Source organism: Salvelinus sp. IW2-2015, linkage group LG4p, assembly GCF_002910315.2.
Source record: "Salvelinus sp. IW2-2015 linkage group LG4p, ASM291031v2, whole genome shotgun sequence".
NCBI classification, from domain to species: domain Eukaryota; kingdom Metazoa; phylum Chordata; class Actinopteri; order Salmoniformes; family Salmonidae; genus Salvelinus; species Salvelinus sp. IW2-2015.
This window is the reverse complement of record NC_036841.1, coordinates 19,731,627-19,749,624: the sequence shown is the minus strand read 5'-3', so window position 1 is coordinate 19,749,624 and position 17,998 is coordinate 19,731,627. Positions and strand designations below refer to the sequence as shown.

The 17,998-nt window shown below is 42.3% G+C and overlaps 1 protein-coding gene across 1 annotated transcript in view; it reads right to left on the bottom strand.

Annotated features, from left to right (window-relative positions):
- LOC111957412 (sacsin-like) overlaps positions 1-16,895 on the bottom strand; it is a 34,971-nt gene extending 18,076 nt beyond the window's left edge. The window contains 13 exon segments of the mRNA XM_070436953.1: positions 1,659-1,720; positions 1,723-1,742; positions 1,902-2,061; positions 2,064-2,111; positions 2,114-2,149; positions 2,152-2,305; positions 2,395-2,499; positions 2,906-2,991; positions 3,132-3,222; positions 14,134-14,284; positions 15,425-15,547; positions 15,793-15,863; positions 16,663-16,895. Of these exon segments, the coding sequence (XP_070293054.1) occupies positions 1,659-1,720; positions 1,723-1,742; positions 1,902-2,061; positions 2,064-2,111; positions 2,114-2,149; positions 2,152-2,305; positions 2,395-2,499; positions 2,906-2,991; positions 3,132-3,222; positions 14,134-14,284; positions 15,425-15,447 (936 nt within the window). The 5' untranslated portion in view covers positions 15,448-15,547; positions 15,793-15,863; positions 16,663-16,895.
- Positions 16,896-17,998: the final 1,103 nt, after the last annotated feature.

Here is a 17,998-nt window from a genome sequence, read left to right as displayed (position 1 = left end):
GAGGATCATACAACACATGCTGAGGTAGGGAATCTAGTGTCTCTGGCTGAGGATCATACAACACACTAGGTAGGGGAATTCTATGTCTCTGGCTGAGGATCATACAACACAGCTGAGGTAGGGGAAATTCTAGTGTCTCTGGCTGAGGATCATACAACACCACTGAGTGGGGAATTCTAGTGTCCTCTGGCTGAGGTCATACAACACAGTGAGGTAGGGAATTCTAGTGTCTCTGGCTGAGGATCATACAACACAGCTGAGGTAGGGGAATTCTAGTGTCTCTGGCTGAGGATCATACAACACAGCTGAGGTAGGGGAATTCTAGTGTCTCTGGCTGAGGATCATACAACACAGCTGAGGTAGGGGAATTCTAGTGTCCTGGCTGAGGATCATACAACACAGCTGAGGTAGGGAATTCTAGTGTCTCTGGCTGAGGATCATACAACACAGCTGAGGTAGGGGAATTCTAGTGTCTCTGGCTGAGGTTCATACAACACAGCTGAGGTAGGGGAATTCTAGTGTCTCTGGCTGAGACATCCGCTGAGTAGCTGTTCTGGCTGAGATCTACAACACAGCTGAGGTAGGGAATTCTAGTGTCTCTGCTGAGGATCGTACAGATGTCGTTCTGCATGGCTGGTGTGAAGGGTCTATTGTGTGAGACCACCTTCTATGTGACCCACTTAATGAAGTGTAATGGGATAATTAAATCTCTGATGCATGTAGCAGCACCCAAGGCGGTGTCCTAGCTATGAGGTGGCAATGACAGACCAGCAGAGAGGTGTAAGGAAAATTACTTAGGATTTGAGTAAAGTAGAAAGTTGGAATTCTGTCAACTCGTAAAATTAAAACGATAAATATTATTCAGGATTCTTTTTCTGAAAGGCAATATTCAAATGAATCAATGTCTATTTACAGAAATATACTGGATACAGTTAGAGCAGCATATTATCGCCTCACTCCTTCAATCAGCTACCACTAGCAGTCAGAATGATGGAGTGTACCTCTCTGCCCTGGCTAGACCTTTCTACTGTTTCACAGAGAACTCCTAGCTCAACATGAAGAAGCCTTCAATGCTATATTATGTCCAGATTACACACACTGTGAAAACAATGTTTGATTCTGAATTGATTTGTTATGTGGAGTGGGACACGTTGTGTTCTCTGGACCGTGCAGCAAAGGCTTTAATTGACAAATCTGCAATATCCCCCTGACTGGCTCCAGGCCTTTTTGGCACACCTCCTGGTTGGGTATGGGAGCAAGCATGTCCAGGATCTGATAGCAGTGAATGGAATGTGATCACCCCCATCTGCCGCTCACGCACGCACTCAGCAGTCATAAATTATCTATCAGCAGTGCACCAGGTTTAATGTCCCCCGGGGGCAGCAGGGAATGGGGTGACCAGGAGTTATTACTACATGGCTACGAACCTTACACATCCCTCAAAGAACACAGGGTGAACTAGGCAGTGAAGGCAGTGAAGCTACCGTGTAACAATTTAATCTACTGTATGTTGAACTACAGTTTAGACTGCATGTCTTCTAGATTCATCGATTTTATTTCCTAGAATAAATGTTGGTGTCCAAATCTAATATTAGGATTAAGGTGGCTCCTCCGATGACTGACACACCCCAGACATGTGAGTGGGGGTTTACCTCTGCTTTGGCTGCATCCTTCAGGCTGCTCATAACTGATGGTTTAATGCCCTCCAGTATGAATGTCCCTCTAGTCCAGGGTAAAGAGACCTTAACACAAAACAAAGAGAGAGTACACACTGTTATATATTAGCTCACAGGCTGCAATCTAGCATATCGCTGATAGTCAACAATACTTGCATTCAAAATATGTGTTTTTTTGTGGTTTTGCTAAGGCAATGAGAAAGTCTGAGGACTTTAATTCTGTACCTGGGGTATTCTTCTGAAGCAATGTAAACTGCATCCTTATCACTGACAGAGGAGGAGAACGCTGCAAATGTCTCATCTTGCAAAGGCAGCAGCTCTAGTCCAATGGTCGCTGTAACTTTGTCGCTGAGGACAAACTCCAGCAGAAGCAGCTTCTCCTGAGAGGTCCTTTATGTTTGGCCTTCCTGATCACCTGCCGCACCAGATGAGGGTCACCTTCTTCACAGAGGCAGGCCCTGTTATGTACGTTCCAGGACCGTGTCTACAGCGGCAGGCACCCTGGCCACCTGCATCCCTGAGCTTTGGAGGTAGCTGATCACCGTATCTGTGATGTCCACGTCCGTGTCCAGCTCTGAAAACACAGCCTCGTCCACCTGGATCCAGCTGTTAGTGAGAGAGTAGACGACCTGCGCTGTAGCAAGTCATGAAACAGAGGCTCCAGTATGGGCTTCCGCGAGGCTTGATCCGTTGAGGTCTGGCCAAGCCCCGTAAGTACCTCTAGGGAAGAGGAAGTCTGGTCCTTCTTGGTTTGGATCCTCTTGATGGCCTCCATGATGAGTGTGAAGTAGGCCCTGGGATGATGGTGACGAATGAGGAGTTTCTTAACAATGAGAGTGAGTGTCAGGCCTATTTTCGGGAACCAAACCCAATGTGTTTTCCTCTCAAGAGTATAATCACCTTTGCCTGGATGTAATACTATTAGGCATGGTTGTTCATCATCACCATCAATGAGTCCATGTGTTTGGCTACTATGGACTTTTACAGGGTACAGTAAGTTAAAGCCAGACAACATTAATACATTGTACATACTTTCAGAATCTGTCCACCTTCAGGATACCTTCTTAGAATATCTTTCAAAAACTCGACCAATTTGATTTGATTTGATTTGAATACTATTAGGCATGGTTGTTCATCATCACCATCAATGAGTCCATGTGTTTGGCTACTATGGACTTTTACAGGGTACAGTAAGTTAAAGCCAGACAACATTAATACATTGTACATACTTTCAGAATCTGTCCACCTTCAGGATACCTTCTTAGAATATCTTTCAAAAACTCGACCAATGGTGGTGTCGTCTGTCCAAATCTCCCTGTAAAAATAGCAGTGAAATAGAATGTTATGTGAAACATATACTACCCATGAAGGACTAAACTAAAGGATTATGAACACCTATGTGAAAAGTAAGAATGGATTCATCCCAGAACTATTTCTAGTAATCTATTATCTTACCTCCCCCTTTCAGGCCCCTTCCCTCCAGTGTCATGCATACTTCATGGCTTCCCATGGGCACCAGGGTCCCAATCTGTGCTTTATCATCCAGCTGAAGTTAGGGGAGACAGAACACACCATGAGTACTATACAATATGCTTGTCCTTAAGCTTTAGTAACTGCACTGGAACTGTAATTAACATCTTGTATGCAAAACCCTAAATATGAATCCTTCAAACGATTAATAACCTGACAAATATCTTGAATTGCACATCAGATCACATGTATTTATTTATTTATTTGCTGCCATATAGGCAGCCTATGATCATAATGCAAGACCATTAAATTGAACAATCTTCACAGCATAATAAAGTACATTTGACTGTCAACCAGGTAAAATCTTGGGGTAGCGTTATTGCACAGGTGTCAGTGTGATACACAATCCCCCTCTGCACCTAACAGGATCGATACTGAGCAGAGCAGGCTGGACGTGCACCAGCAGCAGGCAGGCAGGCTTATTACACTAAGACCATTATCTCTCACTCTCCAAGGTGAAAACCCTCATCTGCAGCGTCACTTGCTTCGCTCAGCACTTCTGGCACATGAACAAGCAGTCCGGCACGACGAGCCCTGCTCTGCAAACCAAACCTCTCATCACAGAGGCTGTCTGACTACTCACATACTGTAACTGACTGGCTAATACTGATTGTCACTTTTTCATGCTGGCCATGGTTTGTACAATATTGTTACTGATATGTAAACGATTAGTCTAATAGTTTAAATGAATGAGGATGGCGCCAGAGGAAATGGCTGCCGTTTTACAGGCTCCTAAACAATTGTGCTATTTTGTGTTTTTTTTCACGTTGTCGTAACTTATTTTGTACACAATGTTTTTGTCACCGTCTTTTATGAACAGCGTTTACTCACCTCAAACAAATATTTTTTCTTTAACGAGACACAGACCGCTACTTACCGGAGGCATCTGTTCAGTCTTGCTGATGCGCGGTCTGTGTCTATTTGTCAATAACAGCTGGTGCGCGAAAAAACKAATATTAAGGAAGTCTCAAGGTTTTGCTCGCCTACATAAGGGACATGAGTGGCATTTCCCGTATGGTTGATGAGGATCTCCATATTGCAAATGTACGGTCCCTTACGCAGGTGTTATTAAAATAGGCTGATTCCACCAGATGGTGACTGGCTGCTTATTGCAAATTGACAAAACATCAAACGGACACGGCCGTTTCTTGTAAATGGAAAAGACTTCGAAGATGAAACTCGGTGAGCACAGGTTTGGCCAAATGTACTTTTAGCCCAGAAACAAGATGGTGTCGAAGCCTCAACGCTCTTTGAGTTAATGCCCATTTTCAAGGATTAAAGGTGAAAAACGGTAATACAGCGCTAATTTGACCGCTTCACATCAAAGTACATAAACCTACGGTGTAAGGAAAAAAGAACCAGCCATTTATCTATCGTAATTTACGAGAAATCATACAACGTCCGTTTGGTGATGGCTAAACAAATGTGTTTTTTCCCCAAAAAGTTACAGATCCAGTGTTAAGGCGAATTTCGTTAAGACGGGTTTCGGGTGCTCTACGTGATTTCTGTGATTTTCTGTACTCACYCACCCACACAGTCAATGTGGAGTGACAGTGTGGGGCTTACAGACACAGCCTGCAGCCTGCAATAGTTACCTGCGTTCGAACCATCAAAGAACCGTCAGACTTAGAGCTCTGAAACTTTATAAACCTGTTCTAGGGCTTCAGTTGACAGTGCACGGTGAGTTATGTGACTCTAAAAAGGTTATCATGCCGAGAAACAGCTTCGTCCATTTGCACTAACTAAAGTCGCAAAATTGACGTCACTTAAAAAAGTCCCAGAATCACAAGACAGCCTTGGACCCTAAAGTTTCTGTCCGATAGCTCCTTCAGGGACCCTGTAGCAATGCCCGGACAAAGTTAATTTTCAGCACTAATTAAGGTTGCTGCTTGGGCTCTGAATGATCTATCGACCCAAAACTCGAGATCCGGGGTCGCCTCAGCTAGGTCTACACATAATGTCAGAACTGGACCCGCAGCTCGAATGTAACTATGTTTTTTAAAATGGTTTTAACAGAAGCCGCTATGAATTGTGGGCCAGCTCTGAAATATGTGATAGTTGGCTTCTAAAAGAGTTGGACAAAGTAAGATGGGTGTCAGTATGATATCTTATTGACTGATGGCTGACTTGATGGCAGTATAATATATTGGCATTGTACATTTTATATTACAAATGGACAGTGTACATTTCCAATGTATTTAATGAGGGATTTTCCATCATCAACTGGACAGGCTGAAATCAACACCAACGAGCGATGGAGAGGAACCACTATCACTGCTCGGGCCATCCCGAGTTCAACGAGCCAGTCAATTGGGCATTTCTGCAGTATATTAGAGCATGTCCAATTCGTGATGGTAAATGTCCATTGTAAGACATTGCTAATGGACAGCTGTGCACCTGGTAATTGAACGGGTTACCAGGAGCGTACTTTTAATATGGCTCTAAATGGCGTCAGGGGGGTGCTAGGAGTCCATAGCCGGGTAGGGAGCACCCCCCCTGGTCCAACCAACAGGGGGCGCCCCTGGTCATTGTGGATGTTTCTCAAAAAACATTTTAAAAAACGACAGTCCCACTTCTCTCTCATTGCACCAACGAGCGATGGAAAGGAACCACTATCACTGCTCGTTCAACGAGCCAGTCAATTAGGCATTTCTGCAGTATATTAGACCATGTCCAATTCGTGATGGTAAATGCCCATTGTAAGACATAGCAAACGAACAATTAACATTTGTCCATTTCCAATCTATTTAAACCGGGATTTTCCATCACCAAATGGACAGGCTGAAATCAACATCAACGAGCGATTGGACAGTGTCCATCACACATATGCTATACTGTCAGTATGAACATGCTCTTCTGCAAGTTGACAGTGTCCATTGCCAATGTATATCCACATGGACTTCCATTATGAAATGGACATGCTGAATCAACATTAATGAGAAATTCTTACTTCCTATGATCAAACATGACAAATAGACCTTCTAGGTTGATTCAGGGCTTAACATAGTGATATATATCATTTGGTCAGTATATACGACATTTGGACATTTGTTATGCCATTTGGACATGGTTCACTGACTTTTGGGTTTGGAAGCCGATTTCCTATGATCATATATGGCAAATGGATGTAACATCCTGATTTGGTACTTTCAATACTTATATATGCCATTTGGACATTTTTATGCCATTTGGTCATGGTTCACAGATTTTTTGTGTTCGGAAGCCGAACACAAATATATGATTGTATATTGCAAATGGACAAAACATAGGCCTTATGGACAAACTCAATAAAATAAGAATAGTATGTCCATACGGTTATTACATATGTATAATTGACAACAAAAAAAAGAGGTTTAAATATATATATTTTTGGATTTTCAAAATGTAACCTTTTTGTGACTACTTTTTTGTGACTATTTGCCATATGAAAATCTACGGTGGAGCGCACTCGCCATCTTTGTGATTTTTGGAGTATGACAATTGGCATTTGCCATGTTCCGCTTGCAACATGGTTTTGATGAACTGCCGTCCATTTGAGCGGTATTTGCGATTGTGTAATGCCCAAAGCCAATAAGTTGCCATTCATTTTTGTCCATTTCATGGGGGTCTTCCCTTACCTGAGGTAGAGTATCTCATGATAAGCTGTAGACCACACTATTTACCAAGAGAGTTTTCATCTATATTTTTTCGTAGCTGTCTATTTACCACCACAAACCGATGCTGGCACTAAGACCGCACACAATGAGCTGTATAAAGCCATAAGCAAACAAGAAAATCCTCATCCAGCGGCGGCGCTCCTAGTGGCCGGGGACTTTAATTCAGGGAAACTTACATCCGTTTTACCTCATTTCTACCAGCATGTTACATGTGCAACCAGAGGGGGAAAAAAACTCTAGATCACCATTACTACATACACAGAGACGCATACAAAGCTCTCTCTCTCCCTCCATTTGGCAAATCTGACCATAATTCTATCCTCCTGTTTACAAACAAAAACTAAAGCAGGAAGTACCAGTGACTCGCTCAATACGGAAGTGGTCAGATGAAGCAGATGCTAAGCTACAGGATTGTTTTGCTAGCACAGACTGGAATATGTTCCGGGACTCATCCGATGGCATTGAGGAATACTCTATACCACATCAGTCACCGGCTTCATCAATAAGTGCATCGATGACGTTGTCCCCACAGTGACCGTACCCCAACCAGAAGCCATGGATTACAGGCAACATCCGCACTGAGCTAAAGGATAGAGCTACCGCTTTCAAGGAGCGGGACTCTAATCCGGACACTTATAAGAAATCCCGCTATGCCCTCAGATGAACCAACCAAACAGGCAAAGCGTAAATACAGGACTGAGATTGAATTCGACTACACCGGCTCCAAAACTCGTCGGATGTGGCAGGGCTTGTAAACTATTACGAACTACAAAGCCAAGCCAAGCCACGGGCTGCCCAGTGACAAATGCCTACCAGACGAGCTAAAAGACTTCTATGCGCGCTTCGAGGCAAGCAACACTGAAGCATGCATGAGAGCACCAGCTGTTCCTGACGACTGTGTGATCACGCTCGCCGTAGCCATTGTGAGTAAGACCTTTAAATAGGTCAACATTCACAAGGCCTCAGGGCCAGACGGATTATCCGGACATGTGCTCGGAGCATGCGCTGACCAACTGGCAAGTGTCTTCACCGACATTTTCAACCTGTTCCTGGCCGAGTCTGTAATACCTACATGTTTCAAGCAGACCACCATAGTCCCTGTGCCCAAGAACACCAAGGTAATCTGCCGAAATGACTACTGACCCGTAGCACTCACGTCTGTAACCATGAAGTGCTTTGAAAGGCTGGTCATGGCTCACATCAACACCATCATCCCAGAAACCCTAGACCCACTCCAATTTGCATACCACCCCAACAGATCCACAGATGACGCAATCTCCATTGCACTCAACACTGCCCTTTCCCATCTGGACAAAAGGAACACCTATGTGAGAATGCTGTTCATTGACTACAGCTCAGCGTTCAACACCATAGTGCCCACAAAGCTTTTTTTTAACGCTGCTGCTACTCGCTGTTTATTATCTATGCATAGTCACTTTACCCTACCTACATGTACATATTACCTCAACTAACCTGTACCCCGGCACATTGACTCTGTACCGGTACCCCCTATATATAGCCTTGTTATTGCTATTTTATTGTTGCTCTTTTATATTTTTCTTAACTCTTATTTTTCTTAAAACTGCATTGTTGGTTAAGGCTTTAAGGGCTTGTAAGTAAGCATTTCACGGTAAGGTCTGTTGTATTTGGCTCATGTGACAAATAAAATTTGATTTGATCATGTGCAATCACAAGAACTCAGCGACTAAATTCAACACAGGTCAGGTACTAGGCCAGGCCTAAATTAACTTTCCATGTAACCTTGTGAGTGAGAGTTCATTAAGGTTGTTGGTCTTAACCTGCCAATGAATGGCCCCGTTGTTGAGCCAATGAGATGTGTATAATAATAGCACAAAATGGTATAAAAGGTTGAAAGAGAAGTCAGGGCTTTCAATCTGATTGAAGCAGGCATGAATCGTAGTATATTCTGACTGACCATAATAGGCCTACTAATACGATACTGGTAGTGGTGCAATGTCCTACTTCTGAGCTTGAAAAGCGTCAAAGCCCATAATTCTCCAAAGAACTGGAATGTTTTCAGTTTACAGTTGACATTCAGTGTTTTTTTCCCTTCAGATGGTTACTTAACCATCTTAGTTAATGATTTTTTCAGAATCAGCTGACTCTCAGAGGCACACTGAAGAATATGGAGACTAAGTCTAAACGTGTTACACCCTTAAGTAAGACACTCCCAAGCTAAGTATGGACGCTGGGACAGAGCCAACTCTTCAGATAGATAGCTGTGTTCATAATCAAATCAAATAAATTAGATCTCAACTTGCATAAAAGTCAGTCAGATACCCTTCTCAACTCTGTTAGACTGGGCAGAGAGAGGGCTCCCTGTGGGTATTGCAGCTGATCTAGGATAGTTTGTGGGTGTGGACTGTGGCTAATTTCTGAGGGTGACATCAGAGGGGCTGACGGCAGGGATCCACCTGCTCCTTTCCCTCAGTCAGTAAAGGCTCAGCTAWACAGTGGGTTCTGCAATCATGTTAATCATGGCATACATAACAACCCACATTTTGCAACACAACATAGAATACAATGCTGCTAAACATGTACCTACTACAGATCATGTAAACGTTGCTCAAAGTTATGATTAGCTACAAAATGTCATGTGTAACATGATAAGAGCATAAGTGACAAAGAAAGTTGTCTGCGCAGTCATGCTTCCTATTAATATGAGCCAGGCACACAGGAGGGCTTTCCATGAAAGAACGGGAGATAAAACTCTATCCCATACTGCACATAGCCACCAAGACCTGCGCATGGTGAACAATCTGTAGCAGCAAAGACTCAGTTGTCTAATCCCAAAACTTAATCCTGAGCTGTGGTGGTCTCATGGAGTGTGAATACCTGAAATGATTCCTGACACCTGCTCTTAGCAGTAGGCCTACCAGTAGGCCTAGGACTTACTGAACATAAACATAAACGCAACATGCAACAATTTCAAAGATTTTACTGAGTTGCAGTTCATATAAGGAAATTAGTCAGTTGAAATAACTTAATTAGGCCCTAATCTATGGATTTCACATGACTGGGCAAGGGCGCAGTCATGGGTGGGTCTGGGAGCGCATAAGCCCACCCACTGGGGAGCCAGGCCCAGCCAATCAGAATTTGTTTTTCCCCACAAAAGGGCTTCATAAACAGACAGAAATACTCCTCAGCAACCCGTCCCCAGACAAGAGTATGTGAGCGGAGTGGAGTGGAGCTGGAGCAGAGTGTGCCCAATTTGACTGGAGCGCGGAGCAAGATTCCCAAAGACTGGAGCATAGGCCTTCTCGCCTACGCTCCAATTTTGCTCCAGTAGCGCTCACTTCACCAGCTCAGGGCATGCCCGGCCCAGCACGCATTTGTAGTCTACTTGTGTGCTGCTATAGCCCCTTGCTTTAGCTACTGTCATGGAGTTCGCTAAATATTTTCAGAAAGAAACTGATAAAACTCACAGGTGCAAAATCAAAGTGACTTACAAAGATGAGGACCAAGCGCAAGAGAGGTAATGCAGTGATGTAGTGTCCACAACTAAAGAATCATTGTGGAATCTGAAAAGACACGTATCCCGAAAGCATGATGGTGTACTTACTATGTGCACATGCTAAAAGAAAGGAATGAGGTGGGTAGATAACTGTAGTATTTGTATTTATAAACAAAAAATCAGATCTCTTAAATGTTTGTTCTATAGGCCATACACAATAGGCCATAATTGATTTTGGCCCAATAGGCCTGGCATATTCCCCCTTTCCATGAGCTTTTAGTTTTGATTGGGTTATTCTGCCTAAAAACCTTTAGGCCTACATATGGAAAAATGGAAAAACAACAACTCTGCATCTCTGCCCAGCCTGGCAAGAGTGGCCAAAAGGGTGTTTAGCATCCCCAGTGGCTCTGCAAGCGCGGAGAGGATATTCTCCACTGCCGGTCTGCTCTCCAGAAACCATTGCATGAGCCTGAAGCCACAGACTGGCCAAACTCGTGTTTCTAAAAATGTATTCAAATGCACTGTAGACTGAGCCTAATATGGCATTTTTGTATTTAATTCTAAGTCACAGCCTATATGCACAATTGATAGACTATATATAGCCTAATAATTTAATACGAAATGTTGTTTAAATGCTTAGCGATTTATGACTCTACTAGCTTTTGTGTCGCAATCACAAATGCTTCACAATGTATTTCTTTGTAGGCTATAGCCGTGAAATAATTGAAAAAAATACAGCCTAAATAATACATGTTTGTTTCCTTCTTCGACTCCCTGTCTCGTTCCTGAACTATTTAAAGTGTTTATATGCTGTTTAATATGACATGTACCTTATTTGAAGTGATGAGTGCTTCTTACATTCACCTTTTAATGTTAATTATAATACTTTTCATTCAAATCATATGGTTTGATTTCAACAGGCTACTTCAAAGCTAAATGGTATGTTCAGATAGTCACAAAAATAGATGGGTGCTGGTTAAATTCAGATTTTAATGAATGGAGCGAATTTGAAGCAGCAGTTTATGTGACTACCTGAACATACCATTTGCACAGAGCACAGACTGGTTTTTAGCAGAGCGGTTGAAAAGGACGTGGTTCCGACCGTTCAACTCTGCTAACATACTCTGCCCCAGACGATCCCACAGCTGAAGAAGCCGGATGTGTAGGTCCTGGGCTGGCGTGGTTACACGTGGTCTGCGGTTGTGAGGCCGATTGAACGTACTGCCAAATTCTCTAAAATGATGATGCTTATGGTAGAAAAACAGCTCTGGTGGACATTCCTGCAGTCAGCCTGCCAATTGCACTCTCCCTCAAAACTTGAGACATCTGTGGTATTGTGTTGTGTGACAAAACTGCACATTTTAGAGTGGCCTTGTCCCCAGCACAAGGTACACCTGTGTAATGATCATGCTGTTTAATTTGCTTATTGATATGCCACACCTGGCAAAGGAGAAATGCTCTCTAACAGGGATGTAAACTAATTTGTGCATAACATTTTAGACAAATAAGCTTTTTGTGCGTATGGAACATTTATGGGATATTTTATTTCAGCTCATGAAACATGGGACCAACACTTTACATGTTGCGTTAAAATTCTTGTTCAGTATAGTTGCCTAGTTTAGCAATAGGTGAGACCTGTCATCAAGCATCACTGATCATACATGTGAATGTACATACCTGAATAAATTAGTTAGCCTTAATCTCATTTTAGAGAATACATWACAGGCTACATCACATAGAGCCTACTTTTGCAATACATGAAAAATAACTGTGTCTGTAATCAAAGGCACTCTTGATCACAATGACTGGAATTCTATCAAGAGATAAAAACCAAAGGGCCTTGAAACTATTGAATCAATACACTGTCCTATCAGACTGGTGATAAACCAATAAAACGTAGTCCTCTCAATGATGAAATTGTTAATGGTGAAGATTACGTCATTGTAATGTTGTTGTCGCAATGGAGAGCCATTAAATACATCATGTTATTCCCTCAGCCACTATAGTAAGGAGAAATTTGACCAGGTCAATGCACAGAATGTGATATAATGAAGATGGTATTAACATGTTCCAATATTGAATAAGGACGTGTTGGAAAGAGACAGGCTTGACTGCACAAAGATATCGACACTAAAAACAAAACATGGAATGTCATGAGTTCTAATCCTGCCCTGGAAACACAATGGATATTTAATCAGCAGCACTGGCTGTGATACAATCCCTAAATCCCTACATTTCTGGATGTTTTTGTTGTCATGTAGTCAAACAAAGTGACCAATGTTGCTTACTAGTAGAACACATATTTTCTGACAACATAACCAGCACTGATGTAGCCTACATTGACGTTGGGTGTGTTCGGGAATTCACTATGGAGTGCAGGAGTGCGCTCAGAGTGTGCTTTGGGCTTTCATAATTTCAGAGCGTTGTCAGATTGTCCATTCGTAAGCGTTTCACTCTCCAAGCATTCAGACCGCACACTGGATGCTCTGTCCAAGGAGTAGGGTTGATCCGAGCGTTCTGACCTCACACTCACAACGGCAGTCAAGCACCCAAGCTAACTGGCTAAAGTTAGCTAGCTTGCTAGCTCATTCCAGACATAAATGAGAGAACACCTCCCTCTGACCATTTTACTTGCACTAGCAGAGCTGGTTAGACTATTTTCATGTTATCTAGAACGTTGGTGATTGTAACATGCTGACCACACCGCTCGCATCGAGTGTGTGAACGTTGCAAAATAATTGACACATACATGTTATTTAATCATTGCACTCACACTGTTCGCGAGAGTCTGCATAGCCAGGCGCTAAAATAGAACTTGGTTATATTTGTGACGCTTGTCGCACTGCAAGTCCCTCTTCTCCCATCTCCTCATTGGTTTTTAGGAGCATATACCCACACTGGGTGATTGAAAGATGAACTGAGGTCCACACTCCAGAGCAGTTGGTGGTGGTAATGCACCTCAAAGTTGGTGGGTCAATCGCCATATAATGTCCAAAGAAGAAGAAGCCTGAAGGAGAGATTACTAGAAACGAACACGGTTTATCCTAATATCTGTGGATTAATTGTCGGAGTAGAGGACCTTGTGCATTTCAGGTAAAATAACAACCCAATGTTTATATCCCAGGACAAATTAGCTAGCAACAGCAAGCTAGCTAGCTAAATTGCCATAAATGTTTAATGCTTTTCGACCTGTCCTCAAATTAATATAGTTGGTTCAGAGTTTGTTTTGATATTTATACTTGCATGTCCTGACCGCGTCTGGTGTGGGTGGGCAAAATCAACATGCGCGCGATGGCGCACGTGGATGCATGCGCGTGAGCGGTCTGGTTAGCATGTAACTATGCTGCTGGCAACAATTTAATTACGTTTTGTTGCCGACGTTTACTGACACCAGTCATATTCAACGGGTGTTGAGCGTTCGTAAATGAATAAATGATTCTGCATTCTGGTACACCCAGACGAGAATGCTCTGAAATCGGAGTAGATAGCCAGAGTGAATTTACAAACGCACCCTCAGGATGGAACACTTTAACTTACTCTATTAAAGACCTTTTTAATACATCACAAAACAATAAACAATGGAGGAGTATGAGAAGCAGACAAGATTAAACAATAGTGTCTCACACAGGATGTATGCACAGACAAGGGATTGTCTCTTGTCAATGAATTTTACCATTGTGCTCTCATGTCAAGCATTTAATCTACTGTAGTCAAATATGCCAAACTTCATTTGTATATTTTCTGTCATTTCAGCAATGAAAATAGCTACAATTTGTAAAATTTCTTTTTTACCTACCACTTTCCCATTGTGAACCAGCTGCTGCTCGATGACAGGCAGGTCGGTTTCTTCATAGATGAGTTGCTTGATGTCCCTAACAGCTGCAGAATGAGGGACCTGGTAGGCCCTCTGGCCAATATACTCATGACGGACTGTCACCCAAGGCAACCTAGAAAATACACCAAAAAAATCCATGTATTAGTTATTTCTTTGTCCTGGAAAGAATGGCACAGTGAATCATAGACGGCATTGTTCATTTGGTAGGTCACAGGCATAGAGCAACGTCAAGCTTACATGGTGATGTTCAGGRAAGATTTTATTCTGGCAGTACACTGATTCCATCACAAATTTAAATTTGTGTATAATTGTAATGTACATGTTTCCTTGGTCATCCTGAGTTCACAAGACCAGATGGCTCTTCTAATGATATGTAAAGAGCACAGAATACTGGTAGCACTTAAACATAGGGAACAATGGGGTCAGCAATGCTTGCTTGCAGTTTGTATTGATTAAAGAGAAACCTGAGTATATAACCTAAGTCACATCCATTTGTTATCTAACGTTTCAATATTGCTTGTGTTTCTCCATTTGTTATCTAACGTTTCAATATTGCTTGTGTTTCTTGTGTTTTCTCCTCTGCATCTGAGAAATACTGTCAGAAAAATGACCACCAATCCCAAAAGATTCAAGATGGTGATAGGCCATATGGACATAGGCCACGTGCACTCAAGTACAAATATCATCACTTTCCCGAAAGAGAATAGCTAGATCCTGACAGTAACATCTTCTAGTGTAGCCATAACACTGTTTATAACTCTATTTAGGCTCTGTCTGAGTCACTAAATACAGAGATCTGTATGCATATATTTACTTATGCAACAGATATTGATTGTGCAGGCAGCAATAAAGGGTAATAGCTTTGCCTATTCTGCAAACCACTTGACTCAAGCTGCCATCTCTGCAATGTCCATAGTTCTACAAAAAATGGGTGGGGCATTCAACAGGGGATGGATGGAACACAACATGTTCTAGACAAAGGTTCACTATAATGGCAATGCGTTTTCTATAGACACTTCAGAAATTACATTAGGCCTTTATTTTACAGGTGATTGTGACATTGATTCCAGGGTGTCAAGACAGGTGTTGAATACTACAATGTATAACTAACTGGTGATAGAGAGAATAATGGTGAGTTAACACCTCAACATAGTTTAACAGCAGTTGACATAACGTTTGATTGGGCATGTTGATGAGTAGGCCTACTTCAGCCCCCATGTTTAAATCTGAAATGTGTAAACATCGAACTTACCATGGGTATCGACAGTTTGCCATCACTTCTAAGCCTTTTTCGTGCTATGTCCCCGCGTACACATTCATTGGACTTCTTTCTATCTTCTGCACTGAGCGTTGGGAAACTCCACCCGGGAAAAGACTGTCATACAAACAAACTGGACCGTTATTTTCTCACAATACACCTCACAACGTTTTCACTCGAGCCACTTATCTACTGTAGATGTATTGTTATTCGTTTACATTCCATAGGTTACGTACAGTTAGCCAATGTTGCGGTTGTAAGAAGCTTCATTTAGCCATTCCCCCTCAATGGGTCCCCCGCTAAGGCTACAATGTATCACTGCGGTGCTCAGTTATCAGCTATTCAGTAAAACCGACACTCACTTGTATCCCGCCAAGACATTCGTTTCATGATCTTGTAGTCCAGCTGTATCTTTTCAATAGAATCTGTGTTTCTGAAAATTATAGATATGGAAGTCGTAAGCGAGCAAAATTGTGAGGATACTTCCTACATGGTAATTCCTCCAAAGGCGCTGTTTCTAATAATGTATTATCAGTGCATGTGATAACTGCGTCGGTTGCGGGTTGGCTGGACTGCTGGTGGGAAGCTAATGAACTCTGGTAGTTGTAGTCACGACAGTAACAATACTAGAAACACATTGCAGTCCCTCTCGAATTGCGTCCATCTAGCTACTTTCTCATATAAACCCATATTATTATGGGTTGCAAAATAAGCTATGGTTATAATATTAATATTTTGCAGGTGATGCATTAGGTTATATGTCACACTTTCTATGTCTGTAGTAAATCAATTGTACAGTTTCTTATCTATGTTATAGTCTTTAGAATTAAGTAGTTGTATAATTCAATATAAAGTAATCATCTCTGAAAATGTTTCGATAATATTTATGATTTTGGTGCAGTGCAATTGGCATCAGTATCCAATGCAACGTAGAAAAATGACATCATCCAACCTTAATCAAGGACTTTCAGCACTTTAAACGATCCATCTCCACGCGTTGACATTATTTTATGCTTAGCATGTCAACAAACCTTTTCGCAAAATATGATCTATGAAAGACTGACACTGTTGTGTGCAACAAACAAAGGGCACGTTGTTAGGCCTATTTGGCTACCCTACTCGTAAACAAACAATAACATATGCATGATACGGGGAAAGAACAGCATCACCCAGTTTGCAATTTTCAGAATAAGTTTGATGCCGCAGTAGCTTATACGAACAGGGATACTTACATCGGAGCAAGATTCCACCAGAATCATCAGACTCACGCATTGTGCGGCATCTTCCCTGTCCTCTCCACCCTCTCACACCCCTGTAGTGCGCAAGTCGCTGCTTGACTGTCTCTAAAAAGGGAGACCTGTACTGGGGTGATCAGATGAATGTATAGGACTATCCAGTATCCACTTTACAACAGAAATATTCCGAGAAACTGTACATGCGATACATAATCCTATATCGAATGGTCTCGTCCAAACATCTCTGAACAAGTCCAATACTGCAGAACTCGTGCATGCATTTCTTAAAGCTACAGTATGAATGGGTGACCGACCCGACTGCACACCAAATCAAAATAAAATCGAAATGTATTTGTCTCATGCTTCGTAAATAACAGGTGTAGACTAACAGTGAAATGCTTACTTATGAGTCTTTTTCCAACATTGCAGAGTTAAATATATATACATATATAGTACCAGTCAAAACGTTGGACACCTACTCATTCAAGGGTATTTCCTTATTTTTTACTAGTTTCTACATTGTAGAATAATAGTGAATACATCAAAACTATGAAATAACACACATGGAATCATGTAGTAACCAAAAAAGTGTTAAACAAATCAAAATATATTTAATGTTTGAGATTCTTTAAAGTAGCGACATTTTGCCTTGGTGACAGCTTTGCACACTCTTGGCATTTTTCATTTTTTATAAATTTTTAACCAGTTTTCGCTTTGACATCATCCAGGGGTAAAGTGACTAGGCAACAGGATAGATAATAGACGCACACATATGTATGTGTGCATTGGGGTGTCAGTGTAAGTATGTGTGCATGTGTGGGTAGAGTCTAGTGTGTGTATGCATAGAGTCAGTGCAAGAGAGTTAGTGCAAAAAAGGGTCAATGCATTTGATTAGCTATTTAGCAGTCTTGTTAAGCAGTCTTATGTCCTGGGTGTAGAATCTGTTCAGGGCCCTGTTGGATCCAGACTAGGTACACTGGTACTGCTTGCATTGCAGTAGCAGTGACAAGAGACTATGGCTTGGGTCGCTGGAGTCTTTGACCATTTTTTGGGCCTTCCTCTCATACCGCCTTGTATAGAAGACCTGGATGGCAGGGAGCTCGGCCCCAGTGATGTACTGGGCTGTACTCATCACCCTCTGTAGCGCCTTGCGTTAGGGTGCCTTGCAGTTGCTCTAGCAAGCTCTGATGCAGCCAGTCAAGATGCTCTCAATGGCCTCCCGAGTGGTGCAGCGGTCTAAGACACCACTACAGCTTCGGGTTAGATACCAGCTGGCCGTGACCGGGAGCCCAATGGGACGGCGCACAATTGGCGCAACATCGTCCGGGTTAGG